The following is an 18,502-nucleotide window of genomic DNA, read 5'->3' on the forward strand; positions in this document are numbered from 1 at the left end:
GCAAGTCCATCTACATTTTCGTTTCCAACACCCCGTGATTTGGTTGTTGCAGTGCATCTCGATTGCCTGTATAGTCTGGAGTGTTTGGATCTTCCGACCTCCAATGACCGCCAGGGAGTCCGTGAAGATTACAGCCTCGGTCTCTGCGGCTTCCATAGAGAATACCGAGCATTCTGGGGAGAGGCTTCAAGCTAGGGATACGTTTGGTCCCCAAATACCGATTCCTGTTCCGTTGATTGTTCGTAACCCATCCTTTTAGTACGAAGGGATTTCCGTAAACCAGTCTGCACAGATTTGGAGAAAGTTGCTTCCGGATACAGCGGGAGAGGTTTGACTCCGATGGAGAGTGCCAGTGAAGTATCGGTTTTGGGAAAGTCTACCTGTTGCCAGGTTCCTATCCAAGCTCGGTGTAGGCAAGCCGGCTTTGGGAGGTTGTTTCCGCATTCTTCCTCACTGTAAGTCTTTTCGAGCCACCTCCGGGGCTCTGTGGAAAATGATCCAAGCCATATACCAGCGGGATGGGAAGACGCTGGATTCTACGTATGCAGCTGTAGTTGGGGAACTTGGATTTGAGATTTGAGGCTTTTTTGTAGGTAGGCAGAAGTACCTTGATTAAGTTTTTCCTATTTACAGCTATCGCCTCTATCTCGTGGACTATACGACTCCATATCAATGACTGGGCTAGAAGTATCCCTTGGCGCCGATTCCACCTCGGGTGCTCGTGCTTATGGTCCAAACCAAACTATGTCGGGACTCGCAATCTTTTTTAACTTGTCCAAAGTGGTATGCGAGTTTAGTTTCCGGTCGTAGTTTATGCCGAGGATTTTTGGATATTTGACGAATGGCGCTTGGACCGTTCCGATAGCGATTGTGGAGTCTGTGTCCTCCTCGAGAGAAACGCCAGAGGGTATATTTATTAGGATCGATGTTAAACCGCAACGCGTCCGCAACTTGGTGGGTTAATATTCGAGATGCTGTACGGGAGTTATCACCAATGATGATGACAATGTCGTCAGCGTAGACGAAGATATGATGTTTTCGCTGGTAAGCAACTGAAAACCGAGTTCATCCCCACTAGAAATAGGGGTATTACCAAGACCGAACACCTTGGGGACACCGTTCTTTTCGAAGGATATTTGAGAGAGGGAGCCTCCAATGCAGACTTGGAAGTTCGTCCCTTGGTGAAAGTCTTGCAGGAAGCTTCCCGTTCGTACGTTTATACCCCAGTCAACCAGTTGTCTAAGGATTCCTTCCCGGAAGACTACAACAAGAAGCATACAACAGCTTTTGCAATATCAATACGGAGTAATAATGAGCCAAACAATTCAATTCAAAGAACCGTTCAGAACATAACTGTTCTACTCGAAGAACTAGTTCTCCTGAGCCGTTTATTCGTTTTTCATGAATTCGATAACCACACGAGAGCGAATAATGATATTTCGTTGGTAACGAACTAATTCATAGTTAGAGCAGTGACTTTTTGCATGTGTTTTTCGGAGGTCGAGATTAGGAAACTGCCGTACTTCAACAAAGTACTTTTGTTCACTCAATTTTCCAGAAGAACTAGTTTTTTCGAAACGTTCACGAACGACTTGCCCATCTCTGATACAGAGTGCATTACTGTGAAGTCCCTGGTTGATTTGATTTAAGATTGTATCGCAGAGTGCCCTGAGATAGGCACCTGCCCCTTTTCCTGGTCAAGAGCCAAATTGCCTATGGCCTAGTAAATTGGGCTCTTCAAAAAGGGTCGAAGGGTCGTATACTGTGACCAGAGCGCGGGAAATGCCGGAGCATATCATAGTTATTGATATCGTCCGGGCTCGCTAATTTGTCTTTTGCGGAATTAAGAGCTTATTTAATCTCTTCCACTGAGAATAGTCTGTTTCATACTTCGTTTTGGTCGGATTGTACTGAACCGGGAGGGTGTTTCTTGAGCCTACGTATTGGAAGGACAGCCTTCGGGACGATAGGGACTCCAAGTACCGCTCGAGGTGTTCTGCAATCTCGGTCGAGTCCAAAGTAAGCTGTGTCCGTTAGTTTCAAGTGAGAAACCGTTTTACATTCGTTTTTTGCGTAGGTCGTTGACCTTCCGCCATAGTTCTTTTGTGGAGGAGTCCGCAGAGTTGCCGTCGAGCAATCTTTTCCAGCTGACAGCTTTTGCCTTGGTTATGATTTCTCTGGTGGCGTTTCTTTGGCGACGAAAATCTTGCGCCTTTGCATCTCGAGCAGTGTGGTCAGGGAGGCGGTCCTTTGGAAATCTTTGAGTACCTTCCTGCAATTACGAACTACTGCGGCCACTTCTGGGGACTGGGTATTAAGGGAAAATGCAGGAAGCGGGTTCTTTTAATGTGTTCCTTAGCTGCCCTATAGATTGTGTTCTACAGCTCCTCCAACTAGGAGTCCCAGTTAGGGGCGACTAGGGCTTCGATGCTGCCCTCGTACTTCTTCGCTGTGTGATCCATCTTCTCCACCGTGACGAGGAGAAGGACGCTTGTTCAGGGGGATGCATATCGGTAGATGGTCACTGCTTCTAGCGTCCCTCCACGTTGGCCTACCACCGGTGCTGATTAACGATCGAGACTCCAGTGACGGGCCAGTGCCGATATGCCAGTACCTCTAATGAAGGTCCAGCTCCCGTGGGGGAGGATAATGGCGTTACATTCGTCTGTCGCCCGGAGGATTTTCACACATCACTTGTCACATTTCGCCGAACCCCAAAGAAAGGGAGACGGAGTTTTTGTAGGAAATTCTTCAACTTTCTTCCCACTCCCTTGACTTCTTTCGGAATGTAAAAAGACCCCACGGTGCACGGGGTTGGGAACAGTATTGTGACTGCTACGGGAGTGGGATGTTATTTCGGACCGCTATTCCGATACTTTGGTAGATGTAGTTACCAGTGGCCGCGCTCCAGGAGTAACAGTTGGTAAGCCAGGGAACGACTTATGTCTCTGGTGTGCCCAATGTTAGTCTCCTGGAGTGCGCTCACGGCTGGTGGACGAGAAATTGGCTCAGGGCGTTCGCCAAGATAGTTACGTTCCACTGAATTGTGAGTTATGTTGTTATTGCTGTTATCGCTGTTGTGGCTTTTGCTTTCGAAGATGGTTTTTGCTCGGCTCCGAGTTGCTACCTAACGTATGCTCTGATGATCTCCTGGTTGACTAGCTTTCATGACGGCACGCGCTTCAGGGAATGAGGAGCTCTTGTCGGTTTTTCTTTTGACAATCTCAGCCTCCTTCTTATAGTTCACACACTTCCTGGACCATGCGCTGTGCTCCCCTCCGCAATGAATGCATTTGGGCTGCCTTGTTTCTGACTAAATGTCAAGCAGATTCTCTTGTTTGGGCAGAATTTGTTCTCATGCCCGTATGCCTCGTTCGAACCATACCGATGTAAAAATTGTCTGGTTTTGAAGACCCGGTAAAAGTGAGAACTAGGAGAGGAGTGTTGAAGGTCGGCCCGTCTTTGTTGAAGGTTATTCCGCGAACTACGCACCGTGTCTAGATCGCGGACTAAATCTCTCGCCACGTTAAGGGTGGGGTGGAGGATTACTTCTACCGTCTGGCCGCTTTCAAGCCTTGTCATTCCGAGTAACGTATTATAGGCGCACCTGGAGGTTGTTCGGAGGACATACCTTGACCCTCTGGCATCTTTCGATGCAGTTATGATTTTACGGGCGTCCGAGGCTAAGACGCGCTCTACACTCCGCCTGATCATGAAAGGACCTCTCGGGATACCGGAACTCCTGCACCACAGCTCTAAGGAGTAGGATTTGCTTGTCAATCTCGTTCCCTAATTGTAAGAATCCGGGGAGCAAGCGGCTAGATAACAAGATCCTAGAGGACGGTCACTTTTTCACTCACCAAATTTGATATTTTTTGGTGGCGAATCGCGTCACTTTCAAACTCTGTGGCGAGGTTCACCGTAGGTGCGCACGAAAATGTAACTATTTTGCCGAAAATGGTTTCGGTTGACGAAGAACTAACTGAGGAAAAAATTCACACGCGGAGAGGAATGCGGAAGCGAACCGATCGGTATAAGTGTTTGATACGAACTGTCATCGTGATTTTCAAAGTGATAAAAACAACCAACTCCATCTCCGCGAAACTTCCCTAACACTTATCTTCTCTCTTGCTTCTTTCCAGTGCTACTCCTGCTACTCTCGCCGGTTCTCAGTGCTGACTGGAGCGCCAGCTGTCCGGCGAGTTGCGTCTGCAAGTGGTCCAGCGGCAAGAAATCGGTCCTGTGCAATAATCTCGGTCTCGGCACGATCCCGGCCAATCTGTCGACCGAGCTGCAGGTGCTGGTGCTCAACGACAACAACATCCCGTATCTGAACCGAGAGGAGTTCACCGGGCTCGGACTGGTGAACCTGCAGAAGATTCATCTGAAACATTCGCGCGTAAAGTATGTCCACCGGGAGGCATTCAAGAATCTGAAGATTCTGATCGAGGTGGATCTGAGTGAGAATGAAATTGAATCGTTGGATAAGCAAACCTTTTCCGGCAACAACCGGTTGCGGATTATCAACCTGTACGACAATCCTTTGAAGCAGTTGGTGTCGGACCAGTTCCCGGTCCTGCCGTATCTGCGGAACATTGACCTGCATGGGTGTCAGCTGAACTCAGTGGCAGAAACGGCTTTCTCCAACCTGGAACTTCTGGAGTTTCTGGATCTAACCCGGAACCAACTTGAGAGTTTGCCTCGTTACGTTTTCAATCATATGAAAAACCTTAAAACATTGATGCTGGAGGAGAACCCCTGGAACTGTGACTGCCATCTGCGTGAGTTCCGGGGATGGTACTTGAACAATTCGCTAAACCGCAGAAGTCTCAAGTGTCAGCAGCCATACAGCCTGAAAGATCAGACGTGGGAATCGATTGAAACCGATCAGTTCGGTTGTATGCCCCAGGTACGAATTTACCGGGATGATGTAGATGACATTGAAGATCTGGGAGCAAACATTACGTACAGATGCGTAGCTTACGGCGACCCGGAGCCGACGGTGGCCTGGGATCTCAACGGGAAGGTGGTGGATCAGGAAAATATGATACTGGAGCACGAACGGGTCGTAAAGTTCGACGGCAACGTGACGCTGTGGAGTAATTTGACGATCCTGAATATCACTAGCAACGATTCGGGCTACTACACGTGCACTGCCAGCAACAGAATTGGGTTCGTGAGTAAAAACTATAGTCTAATTTTACCGGAAGTGGTAGAGCGAGTGATCATCAAAACTCCGGAGACTTTCTGGTACTTCGGTTTGATATTGGGTATTTTCGGGACGATCTTCGGGTTGCTGTCGCTCTCGGTGGTGATTTGCTTGTGCAAGCGGAAGTTGCGCACCAGACGAAGAAAGAAGAATATCAAGAGTAGTGTTAGTTTCAATGACCAAGAGAAAAAGCTACTGGATCTAAGTATAACCACCAACGAGAGGCAGGAGTTCAGTGCGAGCGATGTGATGACACCTTCGACGAAGACCGACTCCACGATAGCGATGGAACCGATGCAGATTACCATCGAATCGATTGCCGCCAAGCGGGACGAATTCCCGCTCAATGTGGGAGTGTTCCCGCCGCCGCCCGAATTCTGCTCCCAGATGGTACCGAATCCGGCCTTCGGAAACATATTCATTTCCGTGTCGGTGACGCAAGACGCGTTGGACAATCCCGATTTGAACATGTATCCGGATTTGCTGAACATTCCGAACCGACACAAGGGCAAACTAATACCGGTGAATGTGTCATCGTATGCAACACTACCTCGCAAGAATCGTCCCACATTGACGGCACTAGGCAGCAGCAGCAGCAGCAGCAGTCAACCACCATCCCTGACGGCGGTACCACCTCCGACCATTCCCACGCAGCACCCGGCCCCATCGACCAGCGGAATGATAGAGCAACTTCAGCTGCAAGACAGTATCGTCAATTACTCCAACATCGAAGATTCCTGCGAAATCACCAGCCTGGGCAGCAACGCGAGCTCCATGTGCCAGGAGTGCAGCAAACTGTTCAACTCTTCCAGCAAGCTGAACGTCCGCTTCAACAGGGCCGAGGTGGCCAACAAGTGCGAGAATAGTTTCCCCTGCCTCAAGTACGACAATATGGGCCGGAGGTACACGGCCAGTGGCAACTCCACGCTGTCACTTCCCGAAGGCGATCGACTGGAGCAGGAAAGTATCTTCATCAAACAGGAGATAGAACCGATCCGAGAGGTTCCAACGCCACCGGATCCACCGGCAACTCCTACCGGGCCGCTGTGTCCCAACAATCTGGGTACGACGGCTGTAGGAACGGCTGCCATCTTCGTAACCGGTAATGATTTCGTCTCGCTGTAGTGTCCCCCCCGGTTCCCTTCCTTCCACATCCTATAGCCATAGTACAAAACAGCGTCCACTCTCATAGAAGGATTTTGAATCCCAATCCCCGGTTGTTACAATATATTCTACCCCCCGCATTCCCGGGAGACGTCAGTAGGTTGACAGTAGGTAGTGGTAAAGTCAAACCACGAAGTGTGATATTACGATGACAGCAGCTGGCACCTATCACACAATCGTAACAGTAGAAAACGGACAGGTCCCAAAAACAAAACTCTTCAAATAAATAGTTCGAATGCCTAACGACACGAGTAAAAAAAAATCAAATACAGAAATAGCCTAAATTCACTGCTTATACAACAGAATATAGAACGTAAATCAAAAGAAACAGAAAAAAAGTCAATCAAAAACATCAGAGAGTTTAACTTGCTAGGAAAAATTTACTTGCCCCCCATCTGAAGCGTTTGCCAATTAAAACTGTACATAAACAAAACTTCTCCCATCACCGGTAGTAGATTGGATGAGAGTCAATTTAAAAGCAATTTCTAATATTATTTTGTTTTTGCTCGCATTGCCGGCTGCCGTAAGTACCCTAATAGAAATTCTTCCAAATTCAATAACACTCACACGCCTCCGATAACTCAATTCGCCGTACGAAGAAGAAGAAGAGTTGAAACATTTTGCTAGCCTGATCGAATTTTATGTTTACCCATTTACGGAAACGAGAGCGCGTCCGTTGGAAAGGGATAGAAAGAACACATGCAAACATATCCCGGCAACAGCCTGCTACGTGTATGTCGTAAATTAATTTAGAACTCTTCACTTTTTTCTCTAACGGCGCAGGAAAAACTTTTCAAATCAAACTCTCATCAAATGTGTACTCAGGCAGGCAGGCCCCGAACGGTTCCGGCCGGTTCAGACTCGGTTTCCGGTAAAACAATTAGGGAATCGGTACGGTACGGGACGTGCCCAGTCATAGACCACGCCATAGACCGAATTGGTTCTCGTTGTTAGAAGCAGCAGCAGCAGCAAAAAATTTCAAACGCACTTATAAACAAATACAAATATTGAACTTTTCCGGATGACACGTGACAAAATATTTGCCTTTTGCGAACGAAACCGACAGCAACCATCCCAAATGTTTTCTTCGCTCGGGTGCGTAATTGATGTTGATTCGGAACTAGAACATTTTTAAATATGATATTGCCACTGTTGACTTTCGATGAGTTTGTTTTTGTTAAAAATCTACTTTTTGTCCTTGATTTATTCACCAAACCCGAACTAAACAATCAGTCCGCTTGTAATATTCATGTATAATAAAATAATCGAAATGAATTTATTTCCGTTCCAACGAAGTTGTAGCACAAACGAACTTCCAGACATGACAGTCACGATCTTGTTTTTGGCGCACATCTACGGTCCTCCGTGAAACTGGCACCAATGGTGATAAATTGGTTGCACTGCTGAGTTCCCATCATCACGTTCATAATGCAAATGCCAAACCGTGAGAACCCTTTCGATTCGTTAGCTCATTTGTATATATTGAGATTTTATGGCACACTTTGGTCGAAATGATAACAATGCAATTAATCTCGCGCTCCACCAAGCGGTTAGTGCGGTCATTTCAGAAGGTACCGGGAACGAACCACATTTTTTAAAAATATTTATAAGCACGAACATGTCTTTATTATTTATCTTTGGTTGTAGTATCAAGTTTTGCACGAACATGACTTAACCTCACGAAATGAACAGAATTAACTTTTTTTTGACAGTCGACGTGTATTTGTTTACAGTTTAAAAGTTCATCAGAGGTTCATCGTTTGAATGTAAAAATTGCAAGTCGCCTCACACTGAACATATTTATACAAATATCGCTAATCTTCTCAGTTCTTTTCACTGTGGAACACGTTTTTAACAGGCACTTACCCATCATTTTTCAATTTCTAATTTGCAGTCGCAAAACAAAACACACACACGGCAACTGTCAAAAGCGAATTGGGTTTATCGACAGTTCATTTGTGTCGTCATCGTGTAGAACCTAATTACTTTTGCGACTGCAAATTAAAAATTGAAGAATGAAAGTGTTTAAAACGTGTTCCACAGTGAAAAGAACTGAGAAAATTAGCGATATTTGTATAAATATGTTCAGTTTGAGGCGACTTGCAATTTTTACATTCAAACGATGAACCTCCGATGAACTTTTAAACTATAAACAAATACACGCCGACTGTCAAAAAAAGTTCATTCTGTTCTACACAACAGAACTAAAAAGATTGCCCTGTATGCATTTTCAGCATCAAGGAGCGATTTTGTTCGAACTCTGTTTAGTGTGACGCGACTGGCAATTTTTAAATTCAAACGATGATCCTCAAATGAACATTTAAACTGCAAACAAACCACTGAACGATGGTCCGAAACAGGAAATTAGCGTGACAAAAAGTACGGGTGTGTAATGTCAGAGACATAACTGGATGTCGTGAATACGAATATGACACGCTTTATTTATGCTTCCGAATTCGAATTGGTAGTTCATCGATTGTTTGAATTGTGCAACTTTCCCCATTTTCATTACTAGAAATTTAAACGATGCGCCTAGACTAAATTACAGATTAGTTACATTAAACATTCTGAAACGCACTTAAATACTATGAAATAAGCAGTATAGTTCTTTATAATAAAAAAAATGGTGACGATTTTAGTTAGTTCAGCACGCAGACTCTGAATTCTAAACCCATATTCCAGAACTAAGCTGTAAAACATGAAGACGATTTTTCGCCATGACTACCAGAATGGGTTTTATAGAGTACAGTAAAGTAAATTTCCGAATAATTCTCTAGGAGTACTATTATGGTTCTAAAAAGAACCGAATAGAAGAAGTCTGGAATAAAGAACTGGATCCTGAGTTCAAGAACTAAATTTAGAACCAATAACAGACTCAGAATCCAGTTTCAATTCTAGAATTGCAATTTCGAAACTCAAATTAGTTCCGGAATACAGTTCCAGAATCCAGTTTCAGCACGAAGGCGCTCTCTCCGTCGCTGCTGGTTGAGGGTTCAGAATAAAACATACAACTACAGTTGATGACGGTTTGGTATGTATAGAATAAATGAAACAATGAATTATTTTATTATTTAAAACTAAATATTTTGCTTGTTAGGGTAAGTCTTCTGAACTTCCCCTATTTTGCTTGTACGACAATGCCAAAAGCCTTTCAAAAACATCTTCGATGTTCACGATTCTGCTGAATTTTCTAGCATGGCGCTCTCTGAAGTTCCTTCCAATTTTCTCTTAAACTTTTACTTATATTATGACCTTTCAGGAACCGCATAGGATACATTTTTATCGATCTGGCATTTAATGAATATTTATATTTGAGAGTTGACTAGCTTTTGATGAAAAAACAATCATAATTTTTCACTGGTAGCTCATATGAAAAAGCTTGGTTCAGCAAAATTATGCACAATAATTAGTTCAACAACTCTTTCTAAGACAACTTTTCCATAGAAAGCTTCACAAAAAGCTAGAATAAAATAAATGATTTTTCAGGAGCCACCCTACTTTTACTCGGGAAGATTAATGTAACTCGATCAAATAAAAAGCTAGAGAGGTGCTTTTTTCAGCAAAGTGGCTCAAAATAAAATTTCCTACAACTTTATTGTACAACGAAATCATTTTTGAGTTCTAATAAGAAAGTTAGATTTCAGATTTCAATCTGAATAAGGGCCACCCTAGTAACAACTTTTGTGAAGACACCAACAACAGAAACCTAATATTTAATAGTGAAAACATTTTTGTCACGCTAATTTCCCATTTCGGACCACTGTACATAGGCGGCAGTCAGAAGAAAGTTCATTTTGTGAGGTTACCCGTCACTGATAACCTCAATCGAATGAACACATTTTGACAGTTCAGCGGTACTGTTTGTAAACAGACTTTTTTTGGTTTGTCTGTTGACAAATTGGATGAGAGCATTTACGGTCCATATCGCCTAAATAGAATTTTAAAACATTTGTTAACGATTCGATATGGTGGTTATTGAATAAAAGTGGCTAGTTGTGAAGTGTAAAGATCATTGCTTGAGATTTGTTCCTCGCTTTTGTTTAAGCGTGTTTATAAACAGTACCGCCAAACTGTCAAGGATGAATTCTTGTTCATTTGTGACGTCACGATAAAAATCTAATTAGGAATGTTGACCGATGAACAGAAGAAAAACGGGCTATGTATGTCAGATATTTTTTTCCGGAATTCTGTTAAAATTTCGGTTACACTGAAAATAATTTGCACGCTAGCATCATGTGCAAAGCATTTGAACTATCACTACTTGTAGAACACATGAAATTCATGAAAACATACTTAACTCATAAAATGAGTGTAAAACCTGTTGATATTTAGTGGAAATCATGTTACATTTATCTGAAATGGTCATGAAAATGATAAGATATATCGTTATCTCTCGATTCTTTATGAATTTCATATGAATGACACATTGTTTTTCATATACATTTCAATTGAAACACAGTTGACCGAATCAAGTTTTTTGCACTTACATTTGAGCTGTACCCTTTCCCACTTGATAATGAAGTGTTTTACACATGTAGTTCGATTCAATAGCAAAAGAAAAACACCTCAAAGCTAAGTGAAAACTAATCTCATCTTGTATCTTAGTGAATTTGTACATGAAATCTTGAAACAAATCGCTTTGTTTGTGTATTGAAATGAAAAAGCATATTGAATTGAAGTGGTGTTTACCTAGGACAGGACCTGACAATTGTTAATCCACTTCTAGGACCAGTTTCGGACCAGCTCGTGATTGGTTGAAATTGACATAAGCAAGTACAAGTTGTTGAAATCAATATTACTGCAGGGTGGTTCAATAGGACTTAAGTTCAATTTATTTTTAAGTCCTGTCAATGCGGAAAGTATACGAGTACATTTAACAATCACTGGATGATACAAAGAGAAAGCCTGAAATCACGAAGTGTGATATGGACGAGAATATTGATTATGTTGGTTGAGAATAGCACCGAATCTTTGGATACTTCTGTATGTTATTATTTTTCTCAAATAGAATATGTTGAATAATTTAGTTTTTAAAGCTGTAAAAATCAATTACCCAAAATTGAGTGTTTTAGAAAAATTTTATTAAGCTGTTTCAACTAAACGTTTTCTTCAAAACAAACATCTGATCAAAATGAATCCAGAGCTATATTTTTGACCGATATAACATTTGTCTAAGTGTTTTGAAATGATAAATATTCGCATGTTATAAGAGGAGAAAGTTTTCAGAATGAATAACTATCTCTACTGGCAGCAGTGATCGCGAGGCATTTATTATTTACAGCAGGGAGCAACCGGATTAAGAAGAGAGATATTTTTCTAGAAAAAGAAGCCAGTTGTCTGGTCCTGTCCTAGGTGTTTACATATGAATCGATTGTAAATTTTTTTATCAGTGTAAAGACCAAGTATGCCAGATCAGGCCCGTACCCAGGATTTTGTTTCGGGAGGCACCAAGAACAAAAATAAAACAACAAACTTCTTTATGTATCTAATTTAGTACCTGCGCCTTTAATACTTCTTGCGTCTTGGAAAAAAAAATTTAACTCTCTCATATTATACAGTCTCATAGTACGGTTTCGACTTCCAGTTCCGGTATTACAGAGTATTTGATGTTTTCAGATGTGACAATCAGAGCTAATAAACGTCATTTTCATTGACTAAAAATAGACGAGAATAACAAGAAATTACTGTCACTCTCAGCTTCGCTTGCAAACTATGAGAACGAAATCCAGGTCCAGTCAATGACATAAGCGAGATAGTAGTTTCAAAATTGTGTTCTTTCTTTCATTTGCTCTTTCTGCCATTTACGGGTGTCTGTGAAAATCCCATAGTATGCAGTGTCGATATTCAACCGAAGCTTTGAGAATCGAAAATGACAGAAAAAGGTTTCACAATGACTTTTACATTTTGGTGCTCCAATTTGTAGTAGTTTTGGTTTCCAAAGAGGTTCTGGGATGGAATTACTTCGAATTGTCATATTTTAGTCACTTTTTATAGCCAAGCGTCACAGATTTTCAATACATCGATGAAAGAATGAGAATTGAAATTCTGCTGATGCTCCCTAAAGATGTTTCGTCTTGTCATAGAGGAAAGAGTGACGTTGGCAATTATACTATCTCATTTTTTAGAAAAGAAAACAAAATGCTTCGTCTCTCTTCGTTTGTTCTGGTGTCGGTCATTTACGAATGAGACAGTAAAACATTGAAAATGAGACTGTCGGAATGGTTTCTTTCATTGAGAATGTGTGACAATTTTAAGCTCTGGTGACAATGTAAAGAAAGAGCTTCTTCTAGATTGGAAATTTTGTTGGTTTCAATTCGAATTTCCGGAAGCACTTATCAATATCTCAAGCAATCTTCTTAATAACGGTCAAAAACTAGGATGAAGTTCGCAGGAATAGTTTTATAGATTTCGGTTAAATTTCAGCCAAAGTAGTTTTCTGGTTCCGGAAAAATAGGGCACATAACCGCAACTCCTTATTCCAGAATACTGCGTACTAGTGCAGAATGTGAACCTTCTAGGGAAAATACACATCAATAATGTCATTTCCATTTGTAGACCAACTCAACCCATAAGGCCTGCGATATATTCTTAAAATTCACTGCAAAAAGCATTCATGAATAGCACGAACATGAGTGGTCCGAGGTAGCTCCCTTGTTTCGACTCGTGAGAAAACAGAAAAAGTCTTCTTTACGTTCCTCAAAACAACTTCTATTCGTAAATCATTTTAGTTGACAGCCATACAAACTTACTTCGGTGATTTCCGTTTTCAGGTTCCGGAAGTAGCAATCGACCATTCCTAAATGAAGCTCACATCGATTGCTTAATATTCTGTAACAAATAAGCGCAAGGAGATCGTGATAGTTCGAGGAAATCAAATTAGGTGAATAATGTGGATGGGGAATACTAATACTCACTGTCGATGGTTTAATTTTCCGTTTTCAAGGTTCGTTCCGGTTTCAGTATATAGTCAGATAATATTCCTTTTCTCTGGCGTGTAATAATTGATCCAAGTTTCGTCAACAATTATCAACGTACACGAAAAGTCCAACCAAATCTGCATCAGCATAGACAAACATGTTTCCAAAGTGCGCTCGCGTTCGTCTTTTTACCTCCCAAAAATGTGTTTTTGTTGTGAATACGACTCACTTTACTATGGGGTGCCTTTTCAAAATTTACCCTCTGAGAGAGTGATAAGTTTTTGATCTCTTGTTGTATCTAACGAATCAACATAATTTTTGCTACATGTCATCGGAAATATGATCACAATTTTATGATAAAATTTGTGTTGTGTGCATTAATCTCAAATAATTCAAAATTAAACTTTTCTGGAATGTTTGGTATAAACGAGTATCAAAGAGGATAATTCATAAGACGCGTTTGCCTTTCTCGTATTTTGAAAGCTCATAGCTCAGTAATCTGTGAAAGGATTTATGTAATCTAACTACCAATAGAATCGAAATTTTTCAACTTAAACGTGTATAGCAACAGCATTGAAGTATCTCAATAGTACACTATTGAAAAACCTGTCTTATTTGACCCATGTCAACACCAACCAATCAGATCGCGTTCTGAGGAAGAGAACAAAATATCTGCTGCTGTACAACAAATCGTTCGAGAAAAATGTTCCGAACAGTGCTTAATATCGTAGTGAGTTTAACAATTTGGTCCTTCTGAAAGGCAGGAATGAATCCCGTACAGCATCCTGATAATTGCTTTCAATGAAATGCAAATCCGAAATGAAATAATCGACATTAAAATTCTGTATGCGGCTATTTCCACAGCCGTTAGGACCGCCCAATAGTAAAAAAGCTACAAACGAAATCACGTGAAAAGAAACCTCTTAACAAAAACTGGATCAGTTTGAATTCTATCGCCACTGCGAGCAGATGTATTGTGTGTCGTTTGCAAAATTAGTTTCGCTTCCGACAAGAGCGATTACGTCACAGCTGCCAGTCGTTTGCATTGGTGAAAAAACAACGAAAAGACGACAACGGTGGGAAGCATCACACAAAATCAGCCGTTCAAATGGCTCTAAAAGTTTTCTAAGGAACTATTAGTATTTCTTGCTCGCAAATCGAAGGTAAATATCCTCAGTTTAGTGCAAATCTAGAACAGTTTGATTAGATTTGTGCACTTTTCGCTGTGTGAAATTCACAGTAATCGAGATCAAGTGAAGCCTTCTTTGTTTTTACGAAAAATATGAAAACGGGGAATGCTTGCATAATTCATACAATTGATCAACTAATTGATATTCGGAAGTGTTAAGGAACATGTCAGTTGTTTTCGTATTTACGACCTCCAGTTATGTCGCTGACATTACCCATACGCCTTTTTTCATCCAAAATCTTTAACCAAAAAGTTTTCTATATTAATTAGTATATAAAAGGGAATCTATAAGAGTGTCCGATTTCGGGAGAAGCCCCACCCACCCCCTCTGGATACGTGCCTGTTCCAGGATTTTTATTAATCTATGATCAATCCAAAAAACTGTCTGTGCAAAATCTGTGCACGTTTTCCGTAACGTAATAGCTGATCGGAATCATTTTGGTGAGCAAAATAAATCTCGCTAATTCCAACCGCTTTGTCGGATAGTTATCTTCTCTTAGTTTTTTCTCTGCTCATTTGTGATCGATTTCAGAAATCTGTCAAAATCTGTGCATAAAATTGAAAATCTGTGCAACACAGATTAATCACAAATTCACAAAAATCTGTAGAAATCTGTGAGTTTTGATAAAATCTGTGTTCTGTGTTCAGAATCTGTGTGACAAAATAGGTGAAAAAATCTGTGGTTTTAAAGAAAAATCTGCCAATATGGTAACTCTGGCAACACCCGTTTCCGACAGAGAATTTCACCTTCACGCTCTTTGAACATAACTTATGGTTTGAGTTGCGATTGCTAAAATTCATAAACTGGAACAATATGTGAAAATTTAAATATGGATTTGAGTAAAATTTACTCAGACCATGAGTTCTCTCGCATTCATTCATACATTAGAGTAAACGTTGAGAATGTTGTTATCGAATTTAAGAATGCAAGAATACATCGTTTTCCATTGCCGGTTTTTGAATCCATGAATCATCAATCATATGTATTTTCAATAGAAATTCGGTGGTTTCAATTATGCAATTATGTCCAGTATGAGGATATCGAAATCGTTCAATTTTGACTCCAAAAAAAAGTCAAAAGGAAACGGTTTTGAATCACTTTTTTGCGTCTTCCATTTGATAGAAAGAAGAACTACTTTGTATATAAACATTAACAAAGAACTCAAATTTTGACAATTTCGTCCCTTAACTTAAATGAGTTGATAGGTGGTAACTCAAGTTTAGAGTACGTGCACTTGTTATGAATTTAAGTGTGTCACTCAATTTTGAGTTATGTTCAGTTAGGGTGTATCGGTTATTAACGGTTTTTGTCGTGAATACTTCACTATAGAGCGCCTTTTCAAAATTTACTCTCTGAGAGAGTGGTAAGTTTTTGATCGTGAATATCTCGTATTGTATCTAATATAATCTAACTGCCAATAGATTCGAAAATTTTCAACTTAAACGAGTTTTGCAGCAACATATAGAACGAATAATCTGCTGCTGTACAACTGTATCGATATAAAAGATGAGCATTCTTATTTTTCCCATCATTTTCCGAGCAACACTTGTCGAAACGAGACATACGAGAGACCCAGTCCCCAGTCAAATTTCGAACGCTAAATGAAAGAATTTCTTAACCCCGCTAAAAAACCACATTTGTTGAATCTAAATATATTTCATGTTTTCATACGGAATAATGAATCAAGTACGCCCATCGTAAAAATACGCCGATAATAGTTGTTGTTACAGGTCTGCAATTGATTTTGGAATATTCGTTCGAACTGATGAGTTCAGCAAAATATTATATCAAACTTCACCAAAACATTCGGTAAATCTTTTTAACGACTCTCAGAGTAAAACAGTTCGAGAGGAGGGTTAAATAACATCCGCAATCACCTCTTTCGGTTTAAGTCCCAATAAACCAACCGTACCCAAATGAGCTTGATCGGCTTGGCAACGGACAAAATCCTCCAATTGATTTACCAATTCAATCGAAGCAAGCCGAAACTTTCCATTTTCAAAACAAACCCATCCATTTGTCGTGAAAGCGATCGGTACTGGAAAAAGGCACACCAAACTCAACACCGGCAACCTGAAGGCAGGGCTCCGATTATCGAGCTCACACACATTCTCCAGCAACCGGCAGCTAGCTTCCTGTGTGTCCCCCCACCTTCCCCGCGCTTTGTTCTGCTTTGCTTTTGCTAAGTTCATGCCTTCAACCTCATCAATCGGAAATTGCAAAGTTTACCACTCTCGAGACCAGAACCAGGACCAGAAGAAGCAGGCTTCCAGCAGGCAGGGTCGTTGTGACGTGTGTCATTTACTACACTTTGCTGTGTAAATTCATCCTTCGGAAGATACCGAGCCCCCCTCCCAAGATTGTATCAGTTCTTGAAAGTTTCGGAACAGATTCCTTGGTGAAGAGGGGCTGAGTAGGTTACCCCTCTTGTATTGTGCTCCGGTTGTAATGAAACTGGTCCGCAAAAAAAATTGTATGTTGAGAAATGTGAGGAGAATGATTAGAACAAATGTTCGACGAAAGGCTAGAGTTCTGAACAAAAGGTTTCAACACGGACAAAAAGTATTAATAATTGCTTCAAAAATTCAAGAGATATTAGTTAAATATTTTTTACTTATATACTGATATGATTATGCACTTCACAAACAAAATATTTTAGTAAACATCTTACAAGCCAGTTCTAGTTCCATATAGAAAAGAACTTGTTTGAATACTATTCAGTTTTTTTATGCCAAAGATTTTTATGTGTAACAAAGAACGAACAATTTCACGATAGGTGAGAAAACCAATTAAAAGAGAATTTACATTTTTAATTGAATGACTAAATTGACCGTCTTAAACAACATACACGAATGCATCTTCCCCATATTTTTTCCATAAATACGTTTTTCATCGCCGTAGAATCCACAATACATAGTACTTTAAACCTAATACATTTCGAATATTACATTAGAATGTTGGTATTCATTAGTTAATCTAAACACTGTTTTTATCAATCAATTCAGGTTTGTTTGCATCAGTTTATCACTTTTATCTATATATATATATATATATATATATATATATATATATATATATATATATATATATATATATATATATATATATATATATATATATATATATATATATATATATATATATATATATATATATATATATATATATATATATATATTTATATACATATATCTATATATATAAAAATGCAGAGATCATTCTTTGTAATCGCATCACGTAAGAACGGATGGACGGATTGAGATGCTTTTTTTTTTGTTTGATCAGTTTTTACCCCCACCGGGTTCGTACATCAAAAAAATTTGGAAAACTTACCGGAAAAGTGGGAAAAACCAATAAAGTTATATTGTGTGGACAATGGAATTTTCCACTGAAAAAGTCGCCAATGATTGCTAGATCATCGATAGGTGTTTGGCGCATAACGAGTTGCATAAGTGTTTGGCCGTCGAAGGAAAGAATACTAGATCGTTAGAAAATCTTTTGGCGCGCAACGCGTTGTTTTCTGTGAAGATTTCACATGAGTACTTGATCGATGTGATTCGTCATTTCGAACCACGTGCTTGATTGGGTATCAAAATTATTGCTTACTAATGCCGTTTTCGCTTGAGAAAACTGAAACTGACCCAGGGTAGTTTCATCAAACAAACACTTTTCACGAAACTGTGATGATTTCGCATTTAGCAACGGGGGTTTGAGCAAACCTGAAATAAAAACCAGGTTCGAAACTGACTCGGTTTTCAGTTCAACAACGTTAAAACTAGGTTTGACAGCAGTTAGGGTGAAACTGGGTTAGGTTTGGTATCAAGCGAAAACGACATAAATGACTCAATGACTGTTCTAGAAAACCGTTGTAGGCAAAAGAAGAAGTTTTCATATAATTTACCAGTTGATGAATTGAGGTCAATGGAGTCAGATAAAAGTATTGGTCATCGCGGGGGCAAGATAAACAAATCAGAAATTTGTTTAATGAATCAATGAAAAGATTGTGCTGTAGAAGCGCTAAA

The 18,502-nt window shown here is 40.4% G+C and overlaps 1 protein-coding gene across 4 annotated transcripts in view; it reads left to right on the forward strand.

The window, feature by feature from the left end:
- Positions 1-17,499, forward strand: part of LOC131425728 (uncharacterized) — a 771,700-nt gene extending 754,201 nt beyond the window's left edge. For all 4 annotated transcript variants that reach the window (XM_058587827.1, XM_058587828.1, XM_058587826.1 and 1 more), the window contains one exon: positions 4,143-17,499. In XM_058587827.1, the coding sequence (XP_058443810.1) occupies positions 4,143-6,334 (2,192 nt within the window). In that variant the 3' untranslated portion in view covers positions 6,335-17,499. The remainder of the gene's footprint in view (positions 1-4,142) is intronic.
- Positions 17,500-18,502: the final 1,003 nt, after the last annotated feature.

Source organism: Malaya genurostris, chromosome 1 (genome assembly GCF_030247185.1).
Source record: "Malaya genurostris strain Urasoe2022 chromosome 1, Malgen_1.1, whole genome shotgun sequence".
NCBI lineage: Eukaryota > Metazoa > Arthropoda > Insecta > Diptera > Culicidae > Malaya > Malaya genurostris.